This window comes from Leptinotarsa decemlineata, unplaced genomic scaffold (genome assembly GCF_025532065.1).
Source record: "Leptinotarsa decemlineata unplaced genomic scaffold, Ldec_3_MD MMD2_tig00000035_RagTag_RagTag, whole genome shotgun sequence".
NCBI lineage: Eukaryota > Metazoa > Arthropoda > Insecta > Coleoptera > Chrysomelidae > Leptinotarsa > Leptinotarsa decemlineata.
Window position 1 is genome coordinate 25602394 of NW_027412540.1, and position 18905 is coordinate 25621298.

The 18905-nt window shown below is 33.2% G+C and overlaps 2 protein-coding genes across 4 annotated transcripts in view; one reads left to right on the forward strand and one right to left on the reverse strand.

Moving 5' to 3' along the window:
- Edem2 (ER degradation enhancer, mannosidase alpha-like 2) lies at positions 1-15029 on the forward strand. Of its 2 annotated transcripts, XM_023158258.2 has the most exons (8): positions 3-424; positions 481-627; positions 4228-4380; positions 4430-4583; positions 8681-9078; positions 10448-10950; positions 11005-11270; positions 12518-15029. In XM_023158258.2, the coding sequence occupies exons 1-8, from the start codon at positions 312-314 to the stop codon at positions 13814-13816; spliced, it is 3033 nt and encodes a 1010-aa protein (XP_023014026.2). In that variant the 5' UTR covers positions 3-311; the 3' UTR covers positions 13817-15029. The 2 variants fall into 2 exon arrangements, with proteins under 2 accessions (XP_074028249.1, XP_023014026.2); XM_074172148.1 differs by having other exon boundaries at positions 1-424; positions 10448-11270.
- Positions 14306-18905, reverse strand: part of whd (carnitine O-palmitoyltransferase whd) — a 27153-nt gene continuing 22553 nt past the window's right edge. For both annotated transcript variants that reach the window (XM_074172151.1, XM_074172149.1), the window contains exon 12: positions 14306-17999. In XM_074172151.1, the coding sequence (XP_074028252.1) occupies positions 17910-17999 (90 nt within the window). In that variant the 3' untranslated portion in view covers positions 14306-17909. The remainder of the gene's footprint in view (positions 18000-18905) is intronic.

The following is an 18905-nucleotide window of genomic DNA, read 5'->3' on the forward strand; positions in this document are numbered from 1 at the left end:
AGCTCCTCCCATCCGAAGACAGGTCAGCAGTTGCCAGCTGAGGTTTTTGTCAAAAAGTGGAAAGGGCGATCTGTCATTTTTGCCTTTATGTGATGGTTTGAAGTTACTAAATTATACCGATAACTGTTTAGAGTGTTGATAGCACAAATAGTTCAAAATTTGTGAACAATGTCTCCTGCAATAGCAAGCGCACTTGAAATAACTTACCTTAACTGATAAGAATTCTTATCATTTCTGTTTTGACAGTAGCATTAACAATATGTTATTAAGTACAAAACGATTTCCTTGACGAATTTTTCGTTGCCTTTAAAATGATTTTCTCTGAAAATTTGTTGAATAAATTTCTAATCACTATTGTAATCCTTACATTCTCATCATGTCATGGAATAAAGCACATATCTAAGGAAGAAAGGATTGGTCTGAGGTAATGATCCTGACGTGGAAAAATATTTCCTTGTAATAAATACATTTTTCTTGAAGGGAGGAAGCCAGAGATATGTTTTACCATGCCTACAACGCATATATGTACAATGCCTATCCTGCAGATGAGTTGATGCCTCTAAGTTGTGCTGGTCGCTATAGAGGAGTTTCTCCCAACAGGGGAGATATTGACGATTCTTTGGGAAAGTAAGTGAATTCATGAAATTTTACAAAGTGATTATCCAACAAACTAGTCTAATACAACTTTAATTCTTTCTAAAGAACATATTTTTTATTAGTAAACTAAAAAAATTACCTCAATTAATTATTATTAATGAACCGTATGGGTTTGTCATTAAGAAAAATAGCATGAGGATTTATCACAGCAACCTTTTACTGTGAAGAAAAGCTTGCATCATTTGAACGTGTTCTATCAGCTTATAAAACTCAATAGTATAATGAAAAATGAAGTATTGAACTGATGGCTTGAAACTAACAAAATTAGCAAAGTAGTTCTTATGTAAGGCTTTACTCGCCCACATTGAAACCTACTTCGTTTCTGCAGAGGAAAATATGTTCAATGTTAAGCAATTCCACTCTCGAGAGCAAAAACATCCTTCAAATTTGCCTGATGTGTCATGACAAGATTGAACTTATACATTCTAGATTGTCTCAAATATCTGTTTCCTCCAATCACTTGGGAAAACTCCGTTTCTAATCAAGAACAATCACTTTCAATAGCAGAAGAACTGAAACAGAACATGGTGCTATAATAGAAAACTCAAGACGACAACTCCACACAGAAAATATTAAGGAATTTAGAGCAAGATTGCTCTCAGAAGACTGGACCCCAAATCAAATCTCCCGAAACCTATACTGAACTATCGAACGAATATAAATCGAAAATGAAAGATCAAAAGTCAGCTAAACAAATTATTATACATATAAAATGGGTAACTCTATTAACAAAACTGAAAAGATGCTGAAGATCAGCAACAGTTAATTACGGAAAAAGACAAGAGATGGGAGTAAACAGATTTATTTGAAGCAGGAAAATGACACACTTCTAACAAAGCGTTTCTCCAAAGTTTTGTTAAATATTCACTTTATATCAATCCTGTTTTTATCTTTACAATGTTGTTTTTTCAACAGACTTCCTGTATACTTGATTTCATTTTTCAATAGTTGTTTTCAGATATTAAACACTGATTAAAAGTGTAATTTGTAGATGTTCCATTAGTTGAAAAAAATGTTTTTAATAATCATTTCATTTTACCACATTAGAATTTTTTACAATAAATATGTGCATAAATTGTTTGACTATGTGACTTATCATAGTGTTTGAATATTTTCTAAAGATAACAATAAATTTAACTGTAGACTCTCTGGTTTCGTATTGGATTTCATTTTTTATGTCTTAAACGTGATTTGAGTTAAAATTTCATTCCTGAAATTATTCAATTGATTGATCTCCATGATCCACTTGAAAGTCACAAAGTTTTTCAAGTAATATGTTGATCATCCATACGTATATTTGGATACATTTTGAAGATTTCTATAAAATCCATACATTGATAGTTACAACTGAAAAAAAAATTCAATATGAAGATTTATTAATTTTTAACCTGTTTCAATTCCAGTTGTGCACAATTCTATTGCAATTTTATTGTTATGCTTATCAGGATTTTGATAAATAAGAACAAAAATACCCCAAAAACACTGATAGTTGTACTGTAATTACACTTTAAACTATTATTAATAACCTAGAGTACCTAGAGCAAAGTTACTAAAGTATTCTTGACCATCACAATATTCGCTCCATTCGTTATCTTCTTCAGAACGATCCTGAAGCCTGACAGGCAGACATGCTTACACAATGAAAAAAAAAAATTAAATATGCAAGATGAAAAAGGTGTTAGCAAGTTTTTTAACCGACCGCTTTCATGTCTACAGTGCATTTCTGTAATGTCCCGCCATACAAAATTAAAATGGTACACCAATTAACTGAAGATGACCCTGATCGAAGAACAGAATTCTGCTAAATCATAACGGAAACCATTGCAAGGCATCCTACCTATCTCCACAATATTTGTTTTAGTGACGAATGTACAATTTTTTCAAATGGCAATGTTCACAGACAAAATTACCGTTTTTGGAGTGACACCAACCCTCACGTTTTCCGGGAAACACATACCCAATATCCTGAAAAAATTAACGTTTTGGCAGGAATATTTAGAAACCATATGGTAGGGCCTCTATTTATTGATCAAAATTTAACAGGGGAACTGTATTTGAATATGCTGGAAACTACTGTTGGGAACTGTATTTGAATATGCTGGAAACTACTGTTGACCCTCTCATCACTGAAATCGTCGAAGCGAATCCTAATGAATTCGATATGGATATTGTATTCCAACATGATGGAGCACCACCACATAACTCCAGACAAGTAAGAAACTATTTGGGTACTACTTTTCCCAAACGTTGGATTGGCCGTCGAGGTCCTACAGAATGGCCAGCCCGCTCGCCAGGTTTGACACCTTTGGACTTTTTTTATGGGGCTATTTGAAGCAAAAGGTGTAGGAAACTGAACCTCCTTCAATATTGGATATTTGGCAGAGAATAATAAGTATTTGTAGAAGAGATATTGACGTTACTGTGTTCGAAAATGTTTGGCGTGAAATATCGGATAGGCTGTTCATATGTCAAGGAGTTCAAGGAAATCATTTCGAGCATCTTCTGAACTGACCTCAAGCTTATTACCTCATATTATGTAGTTAAATGTCAAAATTTTTAAGGCAATTATTAAAAGTTCCGCCATTTTGTAGTAGTTGAAGATATTGACATTATATTCTAGGGTTGTGAAGCATTTGTTAGGAGCTTCAAAAAGATGTATCACAAGACCCCCCTTTCCATTTAATTTTGGTTCACAGATGACTTCAAAATAAAGTATTCTTGCATTAATTTCAATTTTTTGAGTTGTCTCGTTCAGTAAAGAAATGCACTGTATATTCCATGTTGAAATTCATTGTAGTTTTTTTTTTAAGACAAAATTATATTTTTCCATTAGAGTTTTCTTCAAGTTCAGCGGAGGTCGTTTTTTGTTTTGAATTTTATTATTTCTTCAGCAGTATCATCATCTAGTACTTCAGCCAATTTTTATCAAGTTTCTTTTCTGTTTGGATCGATATTAATCTAAATTTAGCAAATTCCATCAGTTGTCAGCGGATAGATAGATAGATATGTTTATTCATCACTGAAGTTTTACAAGATACAGCATATAAACTTGTCTCCCTAAAACTTATCGGACTAGTCAGACATACAACAAATACAATTAGTATAAAAATAAAAGCATAAGCTACCCTATACCAATTTATATATACTATGAACAGAATGCTAAGAACTCGTCCATTGAATAAAAGGCATTTGAACATAAAAGATCAAACAATTTTGATATAAATAATTTAAAGCTCTCAATTTCACCCATTAGTGTGACTGTGTGATTATAGCAAATAATTCCTTGATACATATATGAATTCTGTCCCAGTGATAAGCGAGAGAATGGCAAACGTATACAATTAGCGTTGCGTGTACTATAATTGTGGATCATAAAACCCCTCTCATAGCTGAAGTGCCGTTTTTTTACCTCAAGACTGGCCCAAATATACAAAGTGAGCCTCCCTGAAGAAATCTCAAATGAGCAAACAACTTGCAACTACTTTTAGAGCACTTTAGAGCACATATTACTCTTTTTACATTTTCAAAGTTTTGGTCAGCTCAGCAAATTTTGTTTTTTTTTTTTTTCAGCTTTTCCCTAACCCTAATTGACACTCTGGATACTTTGGTTATTTTGGGTGACTTGGAAGAATTTGAGCATGCTGTAAAGCTTATTATAAAAGACGTTACCTTTGATAATGACGTTGTGGTGTCAGTTTTTGAAACAAATATCAGAGTTGTGGGGTAAGTATTTTTGAAAACAATGTTTTCTGTTTTTACAACATTTTTTCAGAGGACTTTTGTCAGCACATATCCTAAGCGAGTACTTACAACAGAGAGACGGCATAATGCCTTGGTATAAGGGAGAATTATTGAACATGGCGAAAGATGTTGGATATCGATTACTACCAGCTTTTAATACGACAACAGGAATACCTCACGCAAGAGTAAGTCGGTTTTTCAGACAGGTTTTTTATTCAGAACTGAAAAACTGTCTGACACTACTACATTGAAGGGGGGGAAACAAACTAAACGTGCCAAACAGCTGGAACAGAACATATGTTCGAAACGAGTGTACCAACTTACTTTTTTTTTTTAATCGCTAATCGAATGTATTAAGCCTGCGAAATTTGATCATTTACATTATTTTCTCAAGAGTTCACATACCTTACCCATTTTTACTACAAATACTTGAGTTTTTGGCAATTATTTCATAAATAATATTTAATGGAATAACTGAGTAGAAAGTAAAGTCATAACTTGTGCGTCAAAGCTAATGAAATAACTGATTCAATTTCTGAGTGGTGTTCTATAAATGTCCTGCTGCTAAATTCTGCTAAATCTCAAATGCTCAACTTTGTTACTAAAAATACAACAATTGATAAAAGCTATTTGGTTAGATTAAATAATTAAACTTTACATCAAGTTAATTGAACTAAATTCTTAGGTGTTGATATTGATAATAAACCTACTTGGAAGTTCCATGTTGATAGTGTGAAACTGAAGCTCAGTAAACATATATATTTATTGTCTATCAGAATATTTGAAAACTTACCAGATTGCGCTCTACAGGTTCTTGATCAACTCATAAACGACACTTTCAGGCGTGGAGTTTTTCCACAATTTCTTAAAACATCAATGGTCATACCTTTGCCTAATGGGGGGATCTTAATGGTCCATCAAACCTAAGACCAATATCTTTACAACCAGCTCTTGCAAAGCTGATTGAGAAATTAGTTAAAATAAGACTTAATGACCATTCAAATATAAACAAAATAGTCACTCCTCATCAATTTGGGTTTCAGAAAAACAAAAGCACTAATGACGCAATATTTAATTTTCTTCATAAAGCATACAGTAACTTGAATGATGGTGAGGCGACTGCGACTGTATTCTGTGACTTGTCAAAAGCATTTCATTGTGTTAACCACAGAATACTGCTGTGGAAGCTGCATCATTATGGAATTGCTGGAAACTGCCTGAAATGGTTTGAATCCTACCTTACAGGATGTACAGAAATACGTACAGTAGCCAGTACGTATTTCTGGTAGTTTCACCATTTTTGCAGATGATATCACACTTTTGTGGCATAATATAAATCAACAGCATTTATATGAAAGCATGTGTAATGACCTCAGCGAAATTAAACAATGGTGCGATGCAAATCTGCTGTCATTCAACACTAAAAAAACTAGTACAATCACTTTCAAGTGCAATCTACCAGAAATTCATATGGAAAGTACAGTAGTGGAAAATAAGATCTCTACAAAATTCTTGGCAATTAATATCGAGGAGCATATAGCCTCAGGGTGTTTTGCATTCGGAATAGTATCAAAGGAACTAGGATTTCACGCAGCAAAAAATGTTTATTATGCCCTCATAGACTCTCACTAGAAGTATGGCATAACATTTTGGGGTGTATGCAGTAAACAGCTATTTCAATCTGTTTTCTATTACAATAACGTGTGGTACGGTATCTCTGTGGAGCAAAGTGGAATGATCCTTGTAAGCCACTGTTTTTAATGCATGTAATTTTAACTGTGACTTCATTGTTTATTCTTGAATCAACATGCTTCATACACAAGAACAAAGGTACCTTTACTTCTCCGCCTCACCACAATAATACTAGACAAGCTAGCCAATTAAAGGTTCCTATGCCAACAAGTAGTCAAATCAAGAACTCAATTATATATAACGGAGTGAAAATGTATAACAAGTTACTGATTTTATTAAAACAAACCTAAAAGTTCAACAGAATGTGTCACGCTACTATCTTTTAGGTGAAACTTAAAGCCAATTCTGGTCAAAAAGGTATACTATACATTAAATGAATTTTTTGAGAATAACCTCGACACATAATAACATTCATGTGTATGTATGTATGTATATATGTTTGTATATGTATGTATATATACGTACATACTATTTGTAGTGTTTTTTATTTATACATTTATACAAAAATTACTCAATCATAGTTTTACATGTACAAGATTACACTTTAACAAAGATACTGTTTGTGAATGTGCTCATTTGTGTATATTAGTACATTTATATATTTACTTAACAATTTATTAATATTTAGTTATTTTTTAGCAGAAAGATGTTTGTCGACAAGGGGCATTTTTTTGACATCAAACGTATATCTCTCCCTTCTTTGATTAAAACAGTCTCTCTTGATGTTCTCAAGCTTTCATACCACACTTTAATTCAGTCATTAATTTCCTATGGTCTTGAACAGTGGGGCTTATAAGCTAAAGCTGATTTTTTTATATAGAAATAGAAATAGTTTTATTCATCACTAAAATTTTCACACATACATAATTACAAGACTAAATACGTGAGAAAACTTATTGGATTAGTCAAAAGTAAAACGCTAAAAGCAAAACAAAAATGTTTGATCTTGAACAAACTTAAAAGAGAAGACTACATGTATAAAATAAACTAAGTCATTTATCTAAGCACTAAAAGCAAGAAATTCATCCATACTGTAGAAGCAGTTATCCAACAAGAAATCATATAGTTCATTCCTCATTACAGTTCTACTTTCATTGATCCCTATAAAAGTTGTTATTTTATTGAAACATTTAATACCCAAGTATTTTGGGGAATTTTGACTCACACTCAAGCGAGAGTAGGGGTGGTATAAAGTATGTTCACCCCGAGTAGCGTAATTATGTATATCAGAGTTTTTTGGATATAGGTGTTTATTATCATAGATGAATAACACTAGCTGTATTATGTATAAGCACGGCAATGGTAGGATGTTGAATTTTTTAAACAGTGGTTTACAAGAGTCCAGTGGACGAGACTTGTCCATACAGCGAATGACTCTTTTCTGAACCTTAAAAATGCGGTCAGTATATGCAGAGTTACCCCAGAAGATCAATCCATACTGTATTCTTGATTGTACCAGTCCATGATACATGAGTTTTATAACTTCTGTAGAGACAGTGTCTTGCAGATTCCGAATTGCATAGTTTGCACTGCCAACCTTTACACATAAACTGTCGATATGTGCCTCCCATGTTAGCTTTTGATCCAGGAGTATTCCTAAAAATCTAGCTATCTGGCAATATTCCAGAGTTTCACCACACATATTGATGTTGTTCAATAGATCTGGATTCGAAGTACCGTTCTTAGGTAAAAAATTGATAAACATAGTTTTCTTTATATTGCAGACAAGGTCATTGTCGCTACAGTATTTACTGAATTCATCACATGCATGATTACCCAAGTTTACCAGACTTCCCAAGGTTTTATGGGCTAAGAGTATATTTGTGTCATCAGCATAAAGTATCATTCTATTTGGTGTGGTACAGGTATCGTAGATGTCATTTGAAAATATTATAAAAAGAGTTGGTCCCAACATAGACCCCTGGGGTACTCCTAACTCAGCACTCTTACAGTCAGATTTGTTATTATTTATTACTGTCATTTGAGAACTATTTGTCAAATATGATACTATCCAATCATGTGGTATACCATATCAAATGCACGAGTTAAATCATAGAATATACCTAGCACATTTATATATATATATATATATATATATATATATATATATATATATATATATATATATATATATATATATATATATATATATATGTTTTGTATTGACTTTTTTATGTTTGTTTGACCTGTTGAATCAGCCAATATTTTATGATGATGTTATGTTTTTTTGTCTAATGTGAAGGAAAACTGATTCAATAAATGTTTGATTGATTGATCATATCTTTTGAGTGATCCATGCCGAGAGATTTTTTTCTGGTGTGGAAGAAATGTTTTTGATAAATTATTTCAACGGCAAATATTTCAATTTTACCAATAAAAAAAAATAGAGACTTAAAAATCTCATTAATTGATAATGTTTATCTACAGTTTGATATGTAGTCGGAAACTTAGTTTAAAAAAAAAAATAATAATAATAATCAAGTATGGACCATGTCACCATTTCTTCAATGAAATAAAACTGATATATTTATTCATTTGAGTTATTTGAAACACTTTCGAATCTCAACGTGCCTCCTGAACACAATTTCAGGTGAACATGAAGTATGGTTTGAAAAGTGATCAATTAGAATCTGCCCGAGAGACTTGCACTGCATGTGCTGGTTCCATGATTCTAGAAATGGCTGCCCTTTCTCGACTAACAGGCGAACCAGTGTTTGAACTCAAGGCTCACAAAGCAATGGATGAACTATGGAAAATGAGACATCGAAGCTCCGATTTGATGGGAACGGTATTGAATGTCCATTCTGGTGATTGGATACGACGAGATTCTGGTGTTGGCGCCGGCATAGATTCGTATTACGAGTATTGTCTGAAAGCCTATATTCTTCTTGGAGATAATAAGTATTTGAATCGATTCAACAGGCATTATAATGCTGTCATGAAGTATATTTCTCAGGGACCAATGCTGTTGGACGTTCACATGCACAGGTGAATTATTTTTTATTTATTTATTATATAGACAACATAAAAATCGGAATTGGAAAAAAATTCGATTCTTTATAATTGCAAAAAATATTTCAATAATCTACCCCTTTCAATCAGAAAGTTAACATGCTACAAACAGTTTTGAAAAAGAGTAAAATAACTTCTGCTAGATAAAGCTTATTGAGGAATTTATTTCGGATGACTTCGCAACTTATAATTGAAACTTATAAAAAATTTTATCACAGACTTGTACCCATAGACTTTTTGAAGTGTGCTTGAACCATATTAATATCTTGTTTTAAATTCTTGACCTTTATGTTAATGTTTCTGATTGTTTTAGTTCTTAAGCCTGCTTTGTCAACATATTAAATTTTTTACCACTGACTATTACCATAGACTTTTTGAAGTGTGCTTGAACCATATTAATATCTTGTTTTAATTCTTGACCTTTATTTTAATGTTTCTGGTTGTTTTAATTCTTAAGCCTGCTTTGTCAACATATTGAATTTTTTACCACAGACTATTACCATAGAGTTTTTGAAGTGTGCTTGAACCATATTAATATCTTGTTTTAATTCTTGATCTTTATGTTAATGTTTCAGATTGTTTTAGTTCTTAAGCCTGCTTTGTCAACATATTAAATTTTTCACCACAGACTATTACCATAGTAATATGCCTGCTTTGTCAACATATTAATTTTTTTTCCATAGACTTTTTGAAGTGTGCTTGAACCATATTAATATCTTGTTGTAATTCTTGACCTTTATTTTAAAGTTTCTGGTTGTTTTAGTTCTTAAGCCTGCTTTGTCAACATATTAAATTTTTTTACCACAGACTATTACCATAGTAATAAGCCTGCTTTAATATATTAAATTTTTTACCACAGACTACTACCACAGACTTTTTGAAGTGTGCTTGAACCATATTAATATCGTGTTTTAATTCTTGATCTTTATGTTAATGTTTCAGATTGTTTTAGTTCTTAAGCCTGCTTTGTCAAACATATTAAATTTTTCACCACAGACTATTACCATAGTAATATGCCTGCTTTGTCAACATATTAATTTTTTTCCATAGACTTTTTGAAGTGTACTTGAACCATATTAATATCTTGTTTTAATTCTTGACCTTTATTTTAATGTTTCTGGTTGTTTTAGTTCTTAAGCCTGCTTTGTCAACATATTAAATTTTTTACCACAGACTATTACCATAGAATTTTTGAAGTGTGCTTGAACTATATTAATATCTTAATATCGTTGTTCTCATTTATATCTGCTTTAATTGCGCAGGTTTTCCATTTCTGTGATGGTCATTAGCAGGATGGAAAAACACATTGTTCAATATAAATACGTATATTTTGTATATTTTTTAGGCCACATACAAACTCCAAAAATTTCATGGATGCACTCTTGGCTTTCTGGCCAGGTCTTCAGGTATTGAAAGGTGACATTAAGCCCGCAGTTGAAACTCACGAGATGCTTTATCAAGTCATACAAAGACACAAATTCATTCCAGAAGCTTTCACGACAGACTTTCAAGTTCATTGGGGAAATCATCCTTTACGTCCAGAATTTCTTGAATCGACATATTTCCTTTACATTGCCACAGGTGATCCGTACTATTTGAAGGTTGGAAAAACTGTTTTGAAGAGTCTTCAGAAGTTTGCCAGAGTGCCTTGTGGGTATGCAGCTGTGAATGATGTGAGGACAGGAAAGCAAGAAGACAGAATGGATTCATTTGTACTATCCGAAACCTTCAAGTACCTTTTTCTGCTGTTTGCCGATAAAGATGATCTCATTTTGAATTTGGATGAATTTATTTTTACTACTGAAGGTCATCTTTTACCGCTCAGTCTTGCGGGCCATACAAACAATGGTAAACACTTCGTTTGCAATGTGCTTTTTTGGGTGATTAAAAGAAATTTTTCAGGTACGAAACATTCCGAATCTGAAACAGAGGATTCAGATTTTTCTAGAACCTGCCCAAATACCCTGAGTTTGTTCCCGGAATCTGTGAGAAAACCTTTACAGCATATGGTAGATGGCATGTGCCCCAAAAGATCGCAGAAAAGACGACTTTCAGCAACTGAATTTTCTGCCGCTAACCTGAATCATCTGAAAGTTATTAAAGATATGGGAATTAATATCATAGCTCTGAATGATGGCAGAGTACAGTTGCTCCATTCTTTTTCATCGGTAAGTTACAATTTTGTTATATGAAGGAATCCGCCGATACTTATGAAAATCCAAGAAACAACATGTGAGATTTTCACTCAATCGTTTTACAAAAACGAAATATGTGTTTCGCTATACAATAGCTTCATGTATAGACATGAATTCAGGCATGTCTATACACGATTTAGGCGTGAATAGACATGTCTGAAGAAGCTATTCTACAGCGTATATCACCTTCAGGCGTGTATAGACACGTCTACCTGTGAAGACATGCCTAAAGAAGCTTTTGTATAGCCTAGTGCATCTTCAGACGTGTATAGACGTGCCTGAAGAAGCCATTATATAGCCTATATCATCTTCAGGCGTGTATTGACATGCCTGGAGAAGCTGTTTTATGACGTATAGCATCTTTAGGCGTGTATAGATATGCTTTTGTATAGCCTATAGCATCTTCAGACGTGTCTATACACGATTTAGGCGTGAATAGACATGTCTGAAGAAGCTATTCTACAGCGTATAGCATCTTCAGGCGTGTATAGACACGTCTACCTGTGAAGACATGCCTAAAGAAGCTTTCATATAGCCTATAGCATCTTCAGACGTGTATGGACATGCCTGGAGAAGCTATTTTATGGCGTATAGTATGGTGTGTATAGACATGTACAGCGTATAGCATCTTCAAGCGTCTATAGATATGCCTGCGTGTATAGAGATGCTATTTTATGGCATAGAGCATCTTCGGGCGTGTATAGACATGCCTGAAGAAGGTATTGTATAGCCTATATCATCTTCAGGCATGTAGAAGTGTAGCCTAGAGAAGAGCATAAGAGCGTAGAGCGTGTATAGACATGCCTGAGGAAGCTATTGTACAGCGTATAGCATCTTCAGGCGTTTATAACATGTTTGAGGGAGCTATTGTACAGCACATAGCATCTTCAGGCGTGTATATACATGCCTACGTGTATAGACATGCCTGAATATGCTATTGTATAGCCTATAGCATCTTCAGGCGAGTATAGACATCCCCGCTTGTATAGACTTGCCTGAGGAAACTATTGTACAGCGCGTAGCATCTTCAAGCGTATATAGACATGCCTGAAGAAACTATTGTATAGCCTCTAGCATCTTCAGGCGTGTAGAGACATGCCTGGAGAAGCTATTGTATAGCAAAACACATGTTGCGTTTTTATGAAAAAGTAAAACTCCCACAATAAAGTGTTTCTTGAGTACAATTTTGTTTTTTTTTTTTTCAACTTATATTTTTCTAGGCTCGAACAGCAGCGGATGCAGAAGAAGGATTGATTTTTATGCAAGAGATGGTGGAATTATCCAAGTTGCAAGCTCAGCAACCCGAACCTATTTCCCAAGCAGTTACGGTACCGATGAAAGATCAAAAAGGTGAAGAACATACCATCGTCATGCAAGCTGGACCTTCCCAATTCGGTAAAAATCTCCAAGATGGCCAGAAGATATCGGCACGAACATTACTGTTAAAACCTTTTCGTGGCTGCAACAATATTGAAGCGTCTGATTCAATTGAAGGAAGAATAGCAATAATGGAAAGGGGGGATTGCATGTTTGTAGACAAGGTGAGGCAAGTCCAAAAGTACGGAGCAGTTGGTGCTATTATATTGGATAATGTTTCTGGTAGCAGCGCAGCTAATTCTCCAATGTTTTCCATGTCTGGCGATGGTACAGACGATGTAGAAATACCGGCAGTATTTCTATTCAGCCAAGAAGCCTCCAAGTTATTACTTGCATTATCTAAAGACCCAGAAGTTGAGGTTACCATCAGAGAGCTTAAAGAATCCGACAATTTTTCACAAAACGAAGAAGAGAGCATGTTCCAAAAATTGAAATTGTCTGTCCAAGAATTTCTTAATAAGCATACTGGAATAGCTTTCGCAAAAAAGGTTGAAGTAGGGGGATTCAGGGCTATCATCGGCAACGCTAGAATAAAAATTACATACGAAAATAACGAACAGGATGTTCAGCCTGTCGAAGATACCGTCACGAATTCTCAGTGGAGTAAAATTAGAAAAGCATTGCTGAAGTCGATCCTATACTCCGAAACAAAAGAGTTGATAGTTCCACTTAATATTTTGAAAATTTATTACCAGTCTTTGAGTGGAGTGTCTGCCAAAGAGTTGGTAAAAGTTGATATTATAAAGCAAACAGAGTGGTTTCTTAGGGAACTTTTGAAAGAGTATCAGAAAAAAGAAGATGATTTGGTGAAGGCGGAAAACGATCAGGGTATTTCCATTATCACAGGCTTCAATAAAATGTCGGAGCACGATAAGCATGATTTAATGGAAACTCTCAAAAAACACAATTTGAAAGAAATCAGTTCGCTGTTAGAAAACGTAAACTTGGAAGATGCTCATGAAACGTCAGATATTTTGGATGAAACTTTCAGCAACCTCAAATCAGAATCGGACAATGAAATTATCGTAAGTGATCAGAAAAGTTATGAAACTGCAACAGTGCGTGAAAGTGAAACAACAGATAACAAGGATATTGATGACAACATTAAAACAAGGTTCACCCATTCTATTGACGAGTTATGATAAAATTTTTGTCATATCCCTAGGATGCGAAGTGAACTAAATCAAATTTTCCTTCAGTCAAATATTAGTTTGGGTTTTTAATATACTTATATTATTCGTACAGAATGGGCTGAAATGATTTTTGAAACCAGCAGCTGTAAATTCCACATTCACATGTCTTTATTCCATGTCTCGTTTCAAATCGTCTCACTATCATACCTTTTTGTATTAAAAAAAATATTTTTTGTAAGTTGTTGAACTTCGAAGATTGTATCTAACATATATTCAATGCTATTGCTGCCGAGAGCAAAATGTTCATGCCAAGGAAAATGGTATATTAAAAAGAATTCGGAATTCTCTTTCTATTTGATAGGAACTGACAAATTGTAAAGATTCAGGAGATAAATGGGTATCGAATGTAGTTCCATTGAAATTCAAATTACCCGCCAAATTGGTGCGCTTCTGACAAGTTAGGTACAATGCTTCCAATCCCAAAAATAAAATTTCTTGGATTGCAGGAGCGCCAACAATAACTAAAAATTCCAGTGTTGCTATTTTTCTCAAAAAAAATTATATAGGAAAAGAGTATAGACTCTTCACTACAGTATTTTCCATTATTCCAGAATTAGTTTTATGAAAACATGGAAAGAACGAAATTCATTATTTTTTTTCATAATTATGGAAGGTTTTGTATTTTTGTGGCTTCAAATCATAGAGGCGAAATTGAAGGAGGGTTTTTTTATTTCAAAATAATTTCCCTCCGATTTATATTTTTGAGGGACATGAATTAACAATTTTGGATGTTATAACATAAAGATTTTCCAGTTTCAACTAATCGATTTGTGAAAAAATGTATATTATTGTGTCGCAGATTTGAAACGAGATGCTATATATTTAATTTTTGGTCTATTCTGTATTGCCCTGCATTGTGATATACCATATATTTTATGCCAAAAAGTAACTGTCCCAAACATGACTCTTTTTATTAATAGAAAAAAGAAGCATATTATTAATTAAATTAATAATAAAACCGATTTTTGTTTCCTTAGGAATATTGATTCATTTTGTTGATTTTCTCTTGTACATAAAATGTAACATTTTATAGTAATTCTTCATCATTTTTTGTTTTGTACCTTCTTAAATGTACATAAACTGTATAAAATGTAAGAGAAATATTTTTATATACATATTTAAAAACTGTTAAGTGTAAATAAACATTTTATTACTTGGCAAATGATTTTTTTCAATATAGAAATAATTTAATCATAAAACAGTACATTTTATACAAGAACGTAGTTGTGATTTCACCCTCGCAATCAACGGTCATACCACTGATGATGTCCGCCGCAGTAGCAGACGAAACGTTTGGTACTTCAGGTTCACTACATGTCCGATAAAGTCACTGTTATCTATAACCGCATTAGAAAATGAAGCGCTTGATTTAGTCTCAAATGGTTAGAATATTCAAGGATATGTCCAAGTTTGTGCGTAGCCCATGACTTCGTATCATCCATTATAGTCCAGAACACAAAAAGTTGTATATAAGTGGTTAAATTTGTCATTTTTCACCTCCAAACCCGTCAAGAAATTTTAAAGATGGTGCCAGATAAGTGAACTTATGTAATGTATCGCAGATGAGAGCATTTATTTGACTGACATTCAGTTGACAAAGAACTGCGCCATAAACTACTGAAAAATTCTTCAGATGAGGCAGAGCTAATTAGCATATATTTTGCAATAGCTTCCTAACACATCAGTTAATATGACTTTGGGACCTGCTAGAGAATTTTCAAGAGTATTCTTGTGCCAAAAAAGCATTCTTTGACTTACCTTCAACGTAAATCATGAGCTTCTGTTGCAAAAGTTGAACTACTATGGCTTTAGAGGAGTGTGTAATGACTAGTTCAGGTCTTACTTAAGTGATAGAAAACAGCTAGTAAGATCAGTCGAAAAACCATCACACACTAAGGACATCTTATGGGGCATTCCACAAGGATCGGTACTGGGCCCGATTCTTTTCCTTATTTATGTAAATGACCTTGTTACTCTCTCAATTCAAGGAATTTTTACGATCTTTGCGGAGGACACCACGCTCCTTTGGCATGAAAAAAATACTTCTAATATGAAAAAAACTATCTCTAGTGATTTAGAAGTTGCGAAAAAATGGTGTGACACAAACTACTTGTGCTTTAATATTATAAAAACAAACCTACTCACCTTCAGCTGTAATATTAACAATTTATACATGAATGGACAAATTCTTGAGAATAAAAACCAATCCAAATCCCTGGGAATCTTCATGGATAACAAATTAAAATTTGATCAACATATTTCAGCTTTGAATAAAAAATTGGCATCAGGATGTTATGCACTTCGAATAGTTTTAAATGGACCGAGTTCATCAACAACAAAAATGGTATATCATTCCCTGATTGAGTCCCCCCTGAGATATGGTGTTGCCTTCTGGGGATTTTGCAGTCAACAACTTTTTCATTCAGTGTTTGTTTTGCAAAAGCGAGCGGTTAGATACTCATGCAAGGTGGGAGTGCGTGAGTCATGCAGACCATTATTTTTGAGAGAAAAAATTCTCACTGTTAGTTGTATTTTCATATTTGAAACTGTTTGACTGATTTACAAAAAACATAATATGGATGGAACCCTGGACCATACAAATTACATAACCAGGCAAGTAACTGAAAATAAAATACAACTTGTTCTAAAAACGAGCCAAAGAATTCTTTAATTTATGAAAGTAAAAAGCTGTATAATCACGTACCTTATGATTCTTGATGAATATTACAATGGAACATTGCTGTAATTTAATATAGGTGTTTTTTTGTTGTTTATATTGACACCTATATATTAAATTATATTTTATACTGGGATATATCTTATCTCATTGCCATGGCATGTGAACCTATGTTCAAAATGTGTATATTTGTTATTTACATTTTTTGAAAGGGACTATACAAACTATTTTGTCTACAAACTTTGTTGGATTTCATTTTCTATTGTTATATTTTTTCTATTAGATATGTGAACTTAGTTTTACTCAAATTGTGTTTCTGGGTATTTGTGTTTTTGAATTGTTTCTTTTTTTTATTCTTTGAAGGGCTATATATATATCAGATTTTTCAACACGCTTTGTCAATAAGATTGTATTTTCTTGGACAATAAAGTATATGTCTATCTATCTATCTATCTATAAAGTCTGTTATTCAGATTGGTGCTGAAGAAGTAATACGGCAAGTGTCTTATTCCGAAACATCGGATGTCCGCCATTGAGGATGACAGTGTTCCACATAAGTGAAACTTTTCCTCTTTCACATACTATATTGTGTAGCAATCCTCTCTTAGTGAATATCTGATGCAATTACATAGCGAATGTTTGGAGTACAAACCGAACAGGAAAAAGTGTTTCTTGTATTATTCACTGTTGATATAAGTGTTGTTTTGAAAGTGTTTCTTTTTCGTGTAATTCATTGTTTATATAAAATAAGTTGTTTTGTGAGGGCTCGATTGCATGTGATCTACTCAAATAATTTCAGCATGGTCCTGGTGCTTGAGAAACATCTGCAAGACTAACCTCTATGAGGTATCTTGCATAAATGTCTGTCGGATCTAATTCAATATCCGGCGTGGTATCTGCCGGGGAAGTAGTTGTTTTCCAGCAGGCATTTACCATTACCATTCTGATTCATATAAATGAGTATATCAATTTCATATTTTAAGAAAACCATTCTCTTACAAATGTTTATTTTCCCAAACTGCAAAAGTCAGTTATTATGCCAAACCACTGGCCAATTCAATGGTTTTCAATCCTAATGGTGTATTCATATCAGTATTTCACAACCAACCAGTGATCAACTTTTCCTTGGACATTTGTTTATTGGACTAAAAATAAAGTACAACAAGTACAAAAAAAACCCTAAAATACCGTTAACAACAAATTTTCAACAATGTTTAGAGAAATAATACTAGATACATATATTTGCATTGATTCTTGCATAACAATCAACTATTAAATGGTACTCCTAAACTAAAAAAATAAGGTTTATCTTGATATAGTCATTTGCCTTAGTGGACCACAAAATAAACCCGTGCATTGAATTTATCATTTCTCTTTCTGAGATCTGTAATCCAGAAACATTTGCTTCATGTCAGATAGAGCCTCCTCTATCTTTTTGGCGAATTTGTGGCAATCCTGCAAAATAATTAGGTACATTTAGTTTCATAAAAAATTATATATTTAATAATATTGTTTCAAGTAATATTAAGATCACAAAAATCGAGCGATATATTAGTAATATCTGAAGTGCCGCAAGGTTCACATTGTTCACCTCTGTTATTCAATATTTTTGTAAATGGCATAGGATGCTGTTTTGAGAACAGTGAATTTTTATGTTTGCGGATGACCTGAAGCTTTTCAGACCGAAAAAGTCTTACAATGTGTCTCTAGAAAGAGGGCAAAACAAATTTTTGATATTTTGTTCTTTCAAGTTGGGTCTTAAAATACAGTACCATGACTATTCAAGTAGATTACAAGAAATGGGGCTGAAACTATTGCAAACCAGAAGAATTCATGCAGATCTATGCTATGCATTCAAGCTGCTCAATGAACTAATAACTTGTCCTGAATTACCTGACTCGGTCAACATTCATGTTCCGAACAGGAATCTTAGACACAGCCATTTATTTCATATACACTTCCATCATACAAATTATGGCAAACATACACCCTTGGAAAGAACCCTAAAGTTAGTAGATGACAAAAACATCAGTATTTTAGGTGTCTCTTATGGTTGTTTTTAACAATCATTGAATAATTTAAGTTGGAAATTGTTTACATACGGTAGTAACAAGTTTAATTTTAATTCTATATCCTATAGTATTTTATAATGTTATATAGTTGTGTGCTGCAGAAACATTCCGTAGCGTATCAGTTTATATTTTACATTTTTATATTGTACTTTTTTTCTGTGAGATTTTAACACTGTAATGGGGTTTATCCCGTATAAAAAAATAAATAAATAAACTAAAGATAGTATGTATGAAGGCTTTCAAAAAAAATTCAACTCTTACAGACAAATTTCAATTGACTGTGGATTTT

Excerpts from the sequence above, each read along its gene's own strand:
- Edem2 (XM_074172148.1), top strand. The coding sequence starts at position 312 with ATGATTTTCTCTGAAAATTTGTTGAATAAATTTCTAATCACTATTGTA. Across the intron at positions 425-480 it reads GAAGAAAGGATTGGTCTGAG|GGAGGAAGCCAGAGATATGT; the intron begins GTAATGATCCTG and ends TTTTTCTTGAAG. Across the intron at positions 628-4,227 it reads ATTGACGATTCTTTGGGAAA|CTTTTCCCTAACCCTAATTG; the intron begins GTAAGTGAATTC and ends TTTTTTTTTCAG.